The following is a 15,115-nucleotide window of genomic DNA, read 5'->3' as shown; positions in this document are numbered from 1 at the left end:
AAACCACAAATTTTTTTAAGTTTCCTTTTCATTTAGAAGAGTATTTTATTTAAGTTGTAAGCAGTTTTTGAATTATAAAATTTTGACAATGGAATGCCATTCCAGTCCTCAAAACAACTGTGGTATTAGCAGCAGTTGTTTGACAATAACAATAAGAACTTTCTAAAATATGTTTATGGTTATGAAGATTTACAAATCAATGTTCTAAGAAGCAAAACAGTGGGTGGCTTTTACCAAATCACTACATGAAGGGATGTAAGGGACCTGTTTATGCACAGGCCTTTTTATGGCCCTCATCACATTCTTCAGTTATGCTTATTCAATTAGTTTATTCAAATTCAGTTATGTATAAAGATCTGCACATTCTAGAAAACATAATGATATTCCTAGTTCACAAGTTGAAGAGCATACTTGCACTATCTCAAGATGCACTGGCTTTAATGTAATGTGCATTTGGTTTTCACAGATATCTGTATAAGAATATTAACAAATATTAAATTATTTTTAACAACCTGAATGCTTTGAGTTTAATTTTATAACAATTACAATGATCCGAATGCCATTTCCATTTGTTCTGGTCCAATTTGAACATTGGCTTGTGAGCACTAGTTCTCTAGTGGAAGGAAAGATTCAAGACAAGTAGTAAAAACTATATGACTGATAGCTATTCTTTTCTCTCAGAAAATTCAGGGGTTATCTGTTTTGTATACTACAGAAAGGTTGCAATAAAAAGACACATTCACTTCTAATAATCACAAAAGATTTTAATTCCAGCAAATTATTACAATGATTCTTTTTACTCTATTTAATAAGAGATTAATTCACAAAAGAAAATTTGTTTCATACTTTCTTCTGAGATATCATAATTTTATTTCCTTCTATCGTACATACACTATCTTTAATTAACTAATATTTTCTATAGTCTATTGACCTTACTTCCTTCAGGTTCTTCCTTCAGTTAAGAAGTTTAAAGTTGCAAATAATTTCAACTTTAAACTTCTTGACTCTCTCTCTCCATACCTCCTGGGTTGTAATGTATTTACTGGCTTAATAAAACCAGTTCTGTACTTTTTCCTGCCAGAAATGTTGGTTGGCTTTTGAATTGCTACCACAATTTGGAGGAAGAGAGACAATAACCATCAAAAAGTGCTGTGTTATCTATGTCTGTCTATATCTGTTTATTCATGTACAGTATTTATTTTTCAACATGACATTTTTCTGTTCTGTACATATTATCTGTACAAGTTTATTATCTGTACATGTTCTGTACAAGTTTCACTCATAACAACACTCGAGCATTTTAGTTTTATTTCTGTTCATCAATTTATTCAATGTTTTTTTTTTTACATATATTGAATCTGATGAATTTTTCTTTCAATATTCTGCAAGTAGTTTCCATTAAGAGGGGTGCTATCTAAAGGTATTTAATAGCCTAGCTCAAAAGATTCCCCCATACTTTAGTCCTAGGCCTTGACTTGTTGAGGCTGATGTAGCCGAGTGGTTAAGTAAGAATGTGCAGAAGCACACACACTTCAAGTAGACCGTGGTTCAAAGCCACATGACTACTAAATAGGGTATTTGTCAAAATAAGTAATGTAAACTCCTCTGACCTAGTGGTTGTGCTGGAGTTATAAACAAGATTTTTTTTTTTTTTTTTTACTTATCACAGAAAGAATCACAATTGCTCATCTCAGGCCAATGGTGGTTATAAAAATGTTATGTCCCCAGGGGCTCACATCTGGTGAGTATGGGCTTGGCACACCCAGGGTCCTGAGCTGGATATCATCATTCTTCTCTTTCTTGGTGATTCCTTTCTACTTCTCTCTCTCTCTCTCTCTCTCTCTCTCTGGGTGACAATAAAAAAATTTTTTTTTTTTGGCTGGTGCAGCATAAGCCTCAGGCCTCCTTGCCCCATATGGCTAATAATAATAATAATAACAATAATAATAACTAGGGTGGCTTTGCCCCCTGCTCGCTGCACTTGCTTCTTTTGATAAAGTAAAATAAAATACTTACAGAAGCTTTCAACACTGTGTGTGTCTCTTTGCTACGAATATAAATACTTTACACACGGTGCCGTGTAGTCATATTAGATAAACATAGCACGTGACCATGCTTAAACAGAATCTTGTTTTACCACACTAAAACAAGCTTCTGTTTATGTATAACCACATAACATCCATCTCTCTTCTCACATTGGCTGAATAAATATCACTAGGTGCAAAATTATTTTAATATATAGAAAGATAATAATAATAATGATGTCCTTGACATTTTATTTTTCACTGAGACCTTGTGGTTTCTGATGAGATGAAACCCCTGTGGATGAATTCTTTTGATCTTATTTATATTGTATTTTATTTGGTTTTTGATATTGGATTTTTGAAAACTTTCTTTTTCATTATAAAGCACTATCTACAAAAGATGAGTACATACCAGATGGCCAGAATCAACATTAATTTTGGTCACATGGTATGTACTAATGTAAACATATATCAGCAGAAAACATACTGAAAGGAAGATGCACACAAAAAATTTTAAAAAGAAAAGTCTATACTCAGTCACAGAAAACATCTTTATTTTCAAACGTAAGAAGACCAACTACAAAAAACATTACTTAAATATGAGAAGCTATTAATCAATAATTATAAATAAAAAGAACATGTAAATTAAAAGGAATTGATTTTTTTTTTCAAAAACTGGAATTATTCTGTATAAAAACAGTTGCATAAGGAAGTACCATGAAATAGCATTATAAATAAGATGGAATGTGCATTACAATAATGATAGAATCCAGCTATCACTAATATAAAGGTGTTGTTAGCTGCCAAAGGTATATGTGTATATGTATAAGTCTGTTTGTATCTAGAGGAATGACAAAAGTCTTTTTCAATAACATTTATAAAAATTTCACAAAAGATATCTCTCAAATCTATATCAAAAAAGCTCTACAGTGGAGTGTCTGGACTTAAAGGAGGGAGGTGGGTGGGTTTAAACAACATATTGTGCCCTCAAAGATGTATGCAGTAACTGGACATAGGAAAATATCACTGTCTTGTTCCTAAATGAAATAAAAAAAAAATAGAAGTCTATATTCTAATTAATGCATAATAAAAGTTATAAAATGAATATAATTTTAAATAATATTTAAAATTTCAAATATCAAAATTTTTGTGAAATTTTGAAAATTTTTAAAAATAAAAACTTTGTAACATAAATACTTTTAAATACTAATTTGTTCTTATTTTTAATTGGTTGCTTAATATTAACATGAAATTATTATTATTATTATTAACTACATGGTGCAGGGAAGCATGAGGCTCATGCTGCACCAGCCAAAAAAGAAAAAGGAAAAAAAATTCCCAAGTTACACTGAGAGAGAGAGAGAGAGAGAGAGAGAGTTTGTTTGTTTGTTTGTTATTTGGTTTTTAGGAGCATTAGCAACTAAGGCCATATTGCTCCGGGATATACGGTGGTCATTCCATGACCTTTCCGCATTCTCCATATTTGGTGGTGACGGGCTCGAACCCCGGTCTAATCAAGAAGCGTGTGCTACGCACTGCTGCTCCTTCCCACCTGGCTACGGAGGCGCCTAGAGAGAGAGAGAGAGAGAGAGAGAGAGAGAGAGAGAGAGAGAGAGAGAGAGAGAGACAAAAGTAGACGGGAATCACCAAGAAAGAGAAGAATGATGATATCCAGCTCAGGACCCTGGGTGTGCCAAGCTCATATGCTCACCAGACACAAGTCCCCGGAGTTAATCAAAAATCAAGTCAGAACTTTTGTTTTTAAACCACCAAACAATCTCTAAAAATTCATAGAAAAATTTATAAAAATAATTTAAAAACTGTACAGTTTTTAAATGATTTTTAACAGTTTTTTTTATGTAATATTATCTTCATCTATTTATATATCATTTTATTCAAATGCATTAACTTTCAATCTGAATTATAAAGAATTTTGGCTTTTATATGCCAAAATTGGACAACAATGGCTGACAGGTGTGATCTTCTCCTCCAATTTTAAAATCTATTTTTGTGTTGCTATCTATTTATAAACTGTATATAATTACTTAGAAATATAGATAACAGATGGCAGCATGTACTGAAAGATTTGTAGCAAACTCTGAAGCATTATTGAAAACATTATTTGAAATGGTTTTGAGAAAAACAATAAGTATTCCTCAGGGCCCACACATGAAAAACATATACAGTAAAATCCTATTACAATGAATAATTTTAATGAAACTTTCTATAAAAAAACATAATTTTAGATCCTGGCTGACTTAGTAATAGAAGCATGTGATGCAGGAAAGCAAGCTTATGTAGCATCAGCCAAAAAAAAAAAAAAAAAATTCACGCAACCTCTAAAAGTTTGTCCAGTTCCTCCTTGAATTTATTTAAACTATCAACTTCCACAGTGACAGATGGAAGTTTGTTCCAGCAATTAACCAACCGCTGGCTAAAGGCAAATTTCTGCACATCTATTCTACAGCTGTCTTTCCTCAATTTCAATTTATGCCCCCTTAGGTTCGTAATCTGAGCAAGCAGTAGAATTCCATCAGAATTCAGCATTCTAAACCCATTCAAGGCCTTATACGCCTCAATCAGATCACCTCACAGGTGCCTATTATTAGCAGTCTTCCCTTATTATTAGTGTTTGCAAGTCTCGTCCAAACAAAATTATTTTGTTCGGACAAGAATTATAAATGAATTATTTTCAAAATCCATCTATCAGCAAAATGTATTGGTTTGCAACAAAAGGGAAAACTTTATTGGAAAATTATGAATGGCACAGCATAGTCCCATATTGTAAATACAGCTATGGAAGTATCACCTGAAAAAAAAAAAATGGAGCTTTTAAAAGTGGCAAAAGAATTCATTATTATACCCTTTTCAAAATTTTCCATCTTTTTAAATAATTAGGGTTTTTTTATTTTATTACTGTAATATCCACATATTTTTGATTGCACTAAAGTTCAATTTTCACATTATTGCAAGGAAAAAATTAAACATTAAAAACAAAATTGATCTATTAATATGTAAAAAGTAACAATAAGTTGTATCTGCCATAGCATACCATATTTCTTAATGTGTAATATTTCTTATATATAAAATATGCTTTCAAAATGGCATTCTCTGAATAAAACATTTTCACTTTTTTAGCACACCTATTTCATCATTTTATTTATTTATTATTGATTTAAAGTTCATATTTCTGTAAATTAAATCATAAATTACTACTTATATCCAGGTATAAGTAGTAATTATGCTCCATAACATGTGGGCTGTACTTTTAGGATCAATTCAGGACTTCAAAAAAAAAAAAAAAAAAGAAGAAGAAGTTCATATGAACATATGTCTAAAATTGCTTTGTTTACAAGTTACAGCCCTTTGGTGCTCCAAAAATTATCCACCTTACATTTAAAAGAAGTGCCCTTGAATAATAGATGCCTGAAAGCATCTTGTCATGGAATGCTGGATGACTCAAAAATTCTAGATATTGTTTGGATTCACTGGCATCCTTGTTCTATATGTTAGTGAAGCATTTCAATGCCATTGATAGATGTCACATAAATGATGGATTTCAAAGATAAAAATCAGGTCTAGGGAGTAAGCAGGCCACATAATTGGTCCTCCATGGCCTCTCCATTTACCAGGGAAATGTTCATCCAAATAGTCTCTGATTACTCAACTAAAATGAGCACAGTGCTGCCATACATAATCCCCATATGATTTCAGATGGCATGAGGAATTTCATCTAGTAAATCACATTAATAATTTCTTAAAAATTCATAATAGTATTTTCTAGCTGACCCTCCAGGGAAAAAAATGGGATCAGTTAAACAGTCAGCAATAATTCCTGCCCATACATTAACACTAAATTGTTGCTGGGGACCTTAACTGGATGACAGCATGCAGATTCTCTTCTGCCTAGTCATAAGTGTGGTGAAAACTGATTATGCCATTTCTTGTGAAGCCAGCTTCATCAGAAAACAACAGAGGGAGCAGAAAAGGAGGATTATGAGCACATTATTGCATGAACCAAGTATAAAAAGCTTCTTGTGGTGGGAAATCAGTTTTAGTAAGGCCTTGTAAACTTGACTGTGGTATGGATAGAGTTGTTTTCATAAAATTCTCCACACAATTGTGTGTCCTATATCCTCTTCTTCTATTATGTTTTGGGTGCTGTCACCAGGACTTTCCTCCACGTGCTCTTCCTACCTAACAGTTCCAGTGTTAATTGGTCTACTACCCTCCAAATTTTTGTTGAGGATCCTATATCTCCAAAATGCACATCTATTCTCTGAAAGGTCTTCTTATCTGAAAAATGACAATGTGGAAACTGGAAACTTTTCAATGTATAAATGTATTGCTGTAGTAAGTCCTTACATGAGATGTATGTCTGTCATTTCTTGGGTTGAATATGCCACCATTCTCACTTAACAGCACAAAAACTTTAAAGTTTCTGCACAATTCAAACTGCACTCAGAACTGATTTTATTTTAAAAAGTTATGATTATGAACAGGATAATAGTTTCAAAATAAATTCAGACTATGCACCCACAAATAGCAATCAATGTTTACACCTATCTACCTATACATATCATTGTAATGTGGTTTCCTACCCAGAGACCAATCAGGCATTTTTTACCAGATAATTTCTGGAGCCCAAAAAAAGGGCTGTAATTCAGAAACAAAGAAATTTTGGTTATATGCTTGTATAAATGCTTTTCATTGTTTTCAGGTCCTGAATTTATCCTGAAAGTACAGCCCACATATATTATGAAACACCTTGTATACAGTGTCCACAAACCTCCTTTACAAAACTAAAACATTATTGTGTGAATAGGATATATGATACAAAATTTCAATCACTTTCAGGTGACAGAGGATATCTTCAAGTGTTTATTTGCAAACCAGAAAATGTACACACTACAGTAGATGACAGCATAATTGCAAAACAATAATTATGGCCAAATTTGACCCTTTGGTTGATGAGTTGTTGCAAAGCACATGAGCCATTCTTCTTTGGAGACACTACTGTCATAGACATCATGTATTTGGACATGTCACAAAATTTCCTTATGCCCTAACTGCAGATTGACAATGTTGGTGACTTCATTTTCCAACAAGACTGAGCTGTTCCACATTACCACAAAGAAGTTCCTGCATATTTGAACATAATGTGTCCTGAGAAATGAAATGAAAAAGGAGGACCATTTGTGTCACTCTGTGATCCCTTGACCTGACTCTTTTAGATTTTACTCTATGGGGATTTTTGAAAGACCAGGTGTATGTTTCACCTATGCTAGAGACCATTATAGGACTTGAACAATGCATCTATGAAGCAGTCAGCTTAGTTGCTAACAAGGATATCTTGTGCCACATATAGGAAGAATGGGATTACAGGTGAGACATTTACAAAGCAACTAAAGGTGTCCACATCAAATATCTCTAATAAAAACTTGAGGATATCCTCTATCAACTGGACATAGTTTCAGGTTTGTATCTTATACCTTATTCACACAATGACATTTTAGTTTTGTAAGGAGGCTTGCGGACACTCGGTATTATAAAATGCAGCAGAATTTATTTGTACAAATAATGATTCTTTTGAAATAATAATTTTCTGTGATATTCATTAGAAGGAAATTTCAGTACAACAAAATGATTAGTGCATTCCAAAGAAATTTGCTGTAATTGGATTTTAGTGTGTATATACATACAAAAAAAAAAGGATAATTAAATTACATTCAAATAAATATCAGGATATTAAAATAAACAGTAACTTAATGTCATTTAGAATACAAAATGCAATGATAAATAAAGATTAGAAAAACCAATTACATACCTGTTTGTGTGCGGGGACAAACACAACCAGGACATCTGTGAGCTGGTGGATTTTGTTCAGGAAAGCATTTCCCAGAGCAGCGAACTGGAGGACACCTTAATTGGCATACACAGTTTAAACAGCCATCACTACCTGTTGTTTTATGGCACCTTAAACCTCTACAGACAACAGGAGGACAAGTTCTAGGTGGAAGAGTAGTATATGTTGTGGTGCTATCTGTAAAAGGTGTTGTAGTCTCTGCAACAACAGCTGAAAATATAAATTTTATTAAATTAATACACACATATATGTACTTGTATAACAGTTAACCAACGATAAAATTCTATTTTATTAATGATCAACAGAAAATGCAGTACCTCAGTACTCCTTAATATTTTACATCATTTAATATTTATTATCTTAACACTTAATAACATATACCTTAACATTTAATATATATCTGTATATGTTAAATTTAATGTTAATACATTAATATTAAATTTTTTAGTTGCAGTTTTAGTCAAACTGACTAAAACTGCAACTGAAAGTTATAGTATATTTAAAAATGTTTCTGGTGACAAAATGTCTTGTGATCATGTATTTGAGGGACATAAAAGATATTTGAATGGCCATGAAGGTGTACACAAGCACTGGGAAAGGGAAAATAAGAGTAGGAGTATGTTATAGGCCTAATGACTCTGATGAGTACAACAAAAAGTTGTGCTGAGAAATAGAGTGGGCCAGTAAATCAGAATGTCTTGTAATTGGGGATTTTAACTTTCCAGATGTTGACTGGAACTTGTGGATTGGTCACTTGCATGCTAGCAAGATTTTTGTGGATTTATTGAAGGATTGTTTTCTACAGTAACATGTTTGAGGGGCAACCAGAGAGGGTAATACTCTTCACTCTTCATCTGATTATCACCGGTGATTATTCATGCATTAAGAATTTGCAGATAAAGGAACTACTAGGTGAGTGATCACAGTGTACTGATGTGGGATTTACTTAAAGATGTAACTACCATCAATGGTAAAAAAGGGAAGGGTTTTTGTTTTCGTAAAGGTGACTACAGTGGTCTCAGACAGGTTTTAAATTCTATACAGTGGGACAACTGATCATGTTACCAGCAGTGAATTTTAAAAGGGATTTCCTTCAGGGACTTAATCTTGGAGGCTACTAAGCTTCTCATACCAACTAAGAAATACTGTTCAAGGTTCAGCCCTAAACTGATGTCAAGTGAATTAATGAGGCTCATGGCAGAGAAGAAAAATTCATGGGATGCATATAAATTATCAGGCAACACAGAAGCCTATGGCAGATATAAGCTAGTCTGTAATCAAGTCACAAAGGAGGTTAGGCATGCAAAAGCATATTACGAGAATATCCTTGTTAAAGGATGCAAAGAAAAACAGCAAAGAGTTCTTTACTTATGTAATCTCTAGAAGGAAGGGGGATGAATCGGATTGGTACACTTAACATAGATGGTTCAACTATTGATGGTCCTGCTCAAGTAGCTGATAAACTGAATGAATATTTTGCATCTACATTCACACATAAGGAGTTATTCAAGGAGGATCATGCCAGACGTTTATCAAACTCTAACAGGAAGCTAAGTGATTCTGTAATAAATTACAGAAAAGTGGAAGAGAAATTGTTGAAGTCAAACATAAAAAAGGCACTTGGGGCAGATGGAATCTGTCCAGTTATATTGAAGGAGTCAGCAAAGGAAGTAAGCAAACCTTTAGCCACAATTATAAAAACATCCTTAGATTCAGGAGAGATCCCTATTGACTGGAGAAGTGCAAATGTATCCCCAATTCACAAAGTGGGTGCAAAGGATGACACAAATATTTACATACCTGTTAGTTTAATTTCTGTTCTGGGGAAAATAATGGAGTCACTAGTTAAAGAGGTGATACAGGACCACCTAGATAAGGCTGCAGCAATAGTTCAGATACAGCATGGGTTTGTTAAGGAGAAGTCTTGTCTGACCAATTTCACTGGATACTACAATGCGATCACAAAGGAACTAGATGAAAAAATAATTTTGATATCATACACTTGGATTTCAGGAAAGCTTTTGATACTGTTGCACATGGAAGACTGCTGTACAAATTGGAGTGGTATGGCATTAAGGGCAAGCTGCTGCAATGGATAAAGGGATGGTTGAGTGGGAGATGGCAGGGAGTGGTAATAAATGGACAGTGATCTAAGTGAACTAATGTTATAAGTGGAAGCCCCCAGGGTTCGGTGCTGAGTCCAATTGTTGTTTTGTGTATTTATCAATGATATCGATGAAGGTATATCAGGTGTAATGTCCAAGTTTGTAGATGATATAAAGGTTGGCAGGGTTCTCAATGACAGTAAAGACAGTATGCTACTGCAACAGGATCTAGAAAAGTTAGGCAGATGGGCTGAGAAGTGACAACTGAAGTTTAATATTGACAAATGCAAAGTACTACATATGGGTAGCAGTAACCCAAGAAAAATATACAAACTGTGTGGTACTACACTCAGGGAGGTGCAGAATGAAAAAGAGCTGGAGGTTAATTGTGCAATCAGATATGAAGTTCTCTGAGCAGTGCAGACGGGCTGTCAGAGCAGGTCATGGAGTTTTGTCAATGATATATAGGAATTTTGCTAGCAGAGACAAGGAAGTGATTATCCCTTTGTATAAGGCAATGGTTAGATCACACCTTGAGTACTGCATAGAGATCTGGAGGCCCCATTTTAGGAAAGATGTAGAGTTGCTAGAATGAGTACAGAGAAGGGGCAACAAGACTGATGAGAGAAACAAAGGGATGCATTAGCATTAGTAGAGGCATGTGATGCAAGAAAGCAAGCTTATGCAGCATTAGCCAAAAAAAAAAAAAAAACCCTCCCATTTCACCCCTCCATTTGTTCCAAATGCCCGTCAAGCTCAGCCATAAATTTATTTAGGCTATCAACTTCCACAAAAAAAGATGGAAGTCAGTTCCACCAATCAATTACTCACTGGCTAAAGGAAAATTTCCGCTAATCTATTCTATAACTGTTTTTCCTCATTTTGAATCTATGTCCCCTCAGGTTCTTAATCTGAGCAAGAGGAAGAATCTCATCAGCATTCAGCTTGCTCAACTCATTCAGAGCCTTATACACCTCAATCAGATTGCCTCGCAGGTGTCTACTCTCCCAGCTTTTCAATTTGCAGAACTTAACCTTTCATGGTAAGAGCACACCTTTTTTTCCCTCACCAATCTTGTTGCCCTTCTTTGTACTCATTCTAGGAACTCTACATCATTCCTAAAATCAAGCCTCCAGACCTGTATTACTCTAGGTGTGGCCAGACCATTGCCTTGTACAAAAGGATAATCATCTCCCTGTCCCTGCTAGCAAAATTCTTATATATCATTGACAAGACTGCATGACCTGCCCTGGCAGCCCATCTGCACTGTTCAGCAAACTTCATATTTGACTGCACAATTACCCCCAGGTCTTTTTCACTTTCCACCTCCCTAAGTGTAGTACCAAACAGTTGGTATGTTTCTCTTTGGTTATTGCTACCCATATGCAGTACTTTGCATTTGTCAATGTTAAAGTTCAGTTGCCATTTCTCAGCCCATTTGCCCAACTTTTCTAAATCCAGTTGGAGTAGCATACTGTCTTTACTGTCACTAACAACCCTGCCAACCTTTGTATCATCTGCAAACTTGGACATTAATCCTGATATACCTTCATCAATATCATTGATGAATACACAAAACAACAATGGGACCAAACCCTGGGGGACTCCACTAATAACATTAGTTCATGAAGAGCAATGTCAATTGATTACTACTCTCTGTCATCTCTCACTCAACCATCCCTTTATCCAATGTAGCAACTTCCCTGTAATGGCCTCTCCAATTTGTACAGCAGTCTTCCATGTGCAATAGTATCAAAAGCTTTCCTGAAATTCAAGTATATGATATCAAAATTATTTTTGGCATTCAGTTCCTTTGTGTCCCCATCACAGTATCCAATAAAATGGGTCAGACAAGACCCCCTTTAACAAACCCATGCTGTGTCTTAACTATTACTGCAGTCTTGTCTAGGTGATCCGGCAATGCTTCTTTAACCAGTGACTCCATTATTTTCCCAGGAACACAAGTTAAACTAACAGGTCTATAGTTACTTGTGTCACCTTTTGAATCCCCTTTGTGAATTGGCGATAAATTTGCACACCTCCAGTCCATGGGGAGCTCTCATAATTATGGCTAAGAGTTTGCTTACTTTCTTTGCTGCCTCCTTTAATATAACTTAATAGATCTCGTCCACCCCAGGTGCCTTCCTTATGCTTAACTTCAACAATTTCTCCTCCACTTTGCTCTCAGTTATTACAAAATCACTTAGCTCCCTGTTATAGTTTGATAAACTTCAGGCATTCCCCTCATTGAATAACTCCTCATGTGTGAATGTAGAAAAAAAATACTCATTCAGTTTATCAGCTACCTGAGCATGATCATCAACAATCATCCCATCTATGTTAAGTGGTCCTATCTGATTCATCCCTTTCCTTCTAGAATTTATATAAGTAAAGAACTGTGCTGTTTTTTTTTGCATCCTTTGCCAAAGATTTATCATAATCTGCCTTTGTCTGCCTAACCTCCTTTGTGACTTTATTAGAGACAAGCTTATATCTGCCATAAGCTTCTGTGTCACCTGATACTTTACATGCATCCCATACATTTTTCTTCTCTGCCACGAGCCTCATTAATTCATCTGACAACCATTTAGGCCTGAATCTTGAACAATATTTCTTAGTTGGAATAAAAAGCCTAGCAGCTGCCAAGATTAAGTCACTGAAGGCTTCCCATTTAGAATTCAACATTGGTAACATCATCAGTTGATCCCACTGTATAGAATTTAAAAACTGTCTGAGACCTCTGTAGTCACGTTTACAAAAGCAAAAGCTCTTCCCTTTAGCCTTGATGGTAGTTATATCTTTAAGTAATTCCCATATTAGCATTGTGATCACTGTCACCCAGTGGTTCCTTTATCTGCAAATTCTTAATGCATGAATAATCACTGCTGATAATCAGATCAAGAGTATTATTTCCTCTGGTTGCCTCTTGAACATGCTGCTGTAAAAAACAGTCATCCAATAAACCCAAAAAAGTCTTGCTATTGTGCGAGTTAACAACCCACAAGTTCCAGTCAATATCGGGAAAGTTAAAATCCCCTATTATAAGACATTCTGATTTACTAGTACACTCTATTTCTCTACACAACTGCTCATTATACTCATCAGATTTATTATGCCTATAACACATACCTACACTCATTTTTCCTTTCCAGTGCTTATATCACAACAAACAGACTCAACATTGCATTGTCCACCAGCATCGATTGAATGCACTTCCTTAGATTTTGTGTTTCTTAACTAACAGCATAACCCCTCATCCCTTCCTGTCCTGTCTATCCTTTCTGTACACACTGTACTCACCAAATTCCAATTCTGCACTGTTTATATCTGTGTGACACCATGTCTCTGATATCCCAACAATATCTGCCTTTGATGTCTCAACTAGCACTTCAAGCTCATCAAATTTATTAACTATAATCTTAGCATTGGTATATATGCAACTGTTTCTACTTTTTGTTACCATAACACAGTCTGTATTTATTTGTTCCACTATGACTCCCAACAGTCCTGGAAATCTCCATTGCCTTCCATGCTGCTGCTCATTCCAATATAAGCAGTGCAAGAATCACTTTTGCCTCTGCCTGCGGCCACTGTTAACCTTTTATTCTGTGTATCCCCTCCAAGCTAGCAGTTTTCCGACCCACCTAACACTGCCTCAATAGCATCAGCAAATATTCTTGCACTCTTTCTATTTAAGTGTACTCCATCCCTGTAGAAGCAGTCTCTCCTGTCAACAAGCACAGACCAGGTTGAAAAAAATTCTATCCCTTGAGCCTTGCGCAATCTCTCCAATTGATCAACAAGGCTCTCATCATATACTCCCTCCTCCTATTGTTTTTTTTTTGTTTGTTTGGTTTTTAGGAGCATTAGCAACTAAGGCCATATTGCTCCGGAATATGCGGTGGTCATTCCTTGACCTTTCCGCATCCTCCGTATTTGGTGGTGACGGGCTCGAACCCCGGTCTAATCAAGAAGCGTGTGCTACGCACTGCTGCTCCTTCCCACCTGGCTACGGAGGCGCCTCCCTCCTCCTATCGTGTCTAGGTGCCTCCGTAGCCGGGTGGGAAGGAGCAGCAGCAGTGCATAGCACACGCTTCTTGATTAGACCGGGGTTCGAGCCCGTCACCACCAAATACGGAGGATGTGGAAAGGTCAGGGAATGACCACCACATATCCCAGAGCAATATTACCTTAGTTGCTAATGCTCCTAAAAACCAAATAACAAACAAACAAACCTATCGTGTCTGGGTAGAATTGCACTTTCACATTCAACCCTAACTCATTAGTTCCAATGTGTACAACAATATCACCTTTTGTTTCCTTAAAAGATGATATCTGCTCTAAAACGTCATCAATATTTGCCCCTTGGAGACATACCCTGGTCCTGTTCCACCTATCCTTCTTGCATTTCCCATCTTCTTGACAATAGACTCACCAACAATAAGTAGTTCCTTTGGGACCAGCGCATTCTGCCTTGGAGATTGCCTCTGTGTTGCCTGATGCACAGGAGTCAGTTTTGCCATTGAACTGGGCAGCTGAGAGCTTGATGGGCCCCTCATATTAATTTATTCGAGGGAATTTACCCTACACCTCACGCTCATCAGAACGCTGAGTTGGCACCTAATTTCTTGACACTCTAGGCATCTAGCACATACAAAGATATCCTCTCTGGCTAGATCATGTCCCATTTTAGAAATTTCAGCAAACATTTCACATTTCGCACATTTTTTTAGACTGTGATACACTGGAGAATCGCCCCCTTTGTTTCTCCCCCGAGTCACAGCACTCTTGCTAATCTGGGTCATGATTTCCGTTTAAATACAGTTTAATTAACAATAGAATTTAATAAGATTAATAAATATTTTTGATTAATTGATAATACTATACTAAGCTAACAGATTCCTAATACAGTGCTTCATATTATGTTATCTAGTTTTACGTTATACCTTACACTATTAGTTTGAGATATATATGTTGCACTATTTCTTATTGATTACAATATAGTGGCTAGTTCAACAATATTGGCACCAACAGCGGGAGTCGTATCTTCCAAAACTCACTAGTTAAATTCAAAATAAGAAGCTAACGAACGCTACTAAATCTATTTAATATCTTTGTAA

At 35.6% G+C, this 15,115-nt stretch overlaps 1 protein-coding gene across 1 annotated transcript in view; it reads right to left on the bottom strand.

The window, feature by feature from the left end:
• Positions 1-2,754: 2,754 nt before the first annotated feature.
• The window catches only part of LOC150081409 (kielin/chordin-like protein), a 572,736-nt gene continuing 560,375 nt past the window's right edge, over positions 2,755-15,115 (bottom strand). The window contains exons 32-33 of the mRNA XM_090380194.1: positions 7,852-8,100; positions 2,755-3,061 (exon numbers count right to left, since the gene is read on the bottom strand). Coding sequence (XP_090236320.1) covers positions 3,048-3,061; positions 7,852-8,100 — 263 coding nt within the window. The 3' untranslated portion in view covers positions 2,755-3,047. The remainder of the gene's footprint in view (positions 3,062-7,851; positions 8,101-15,115) is intronic.

The sequence above is a fragment of the Mastigoproctus giganteus genome, chromosome 8 (genome assembly GCF_048544385.1).
Source record: "Mastigoproctus giganteus isolate SK-2022 chromosome 8, ASM4854438v1, whole genome shotgun sequence".
In the NCBI taxonomy this organism is placed as follows: Eukaryota; Metazoa; Arthropoda; class Arachnida; order Uropygi; family Thelyphonidae; genus Mastigoproctus; species Mastigoproctus giganteus.
This window is presented reverse-complemented; position numbering and strand designations above follow the sequence as displayed.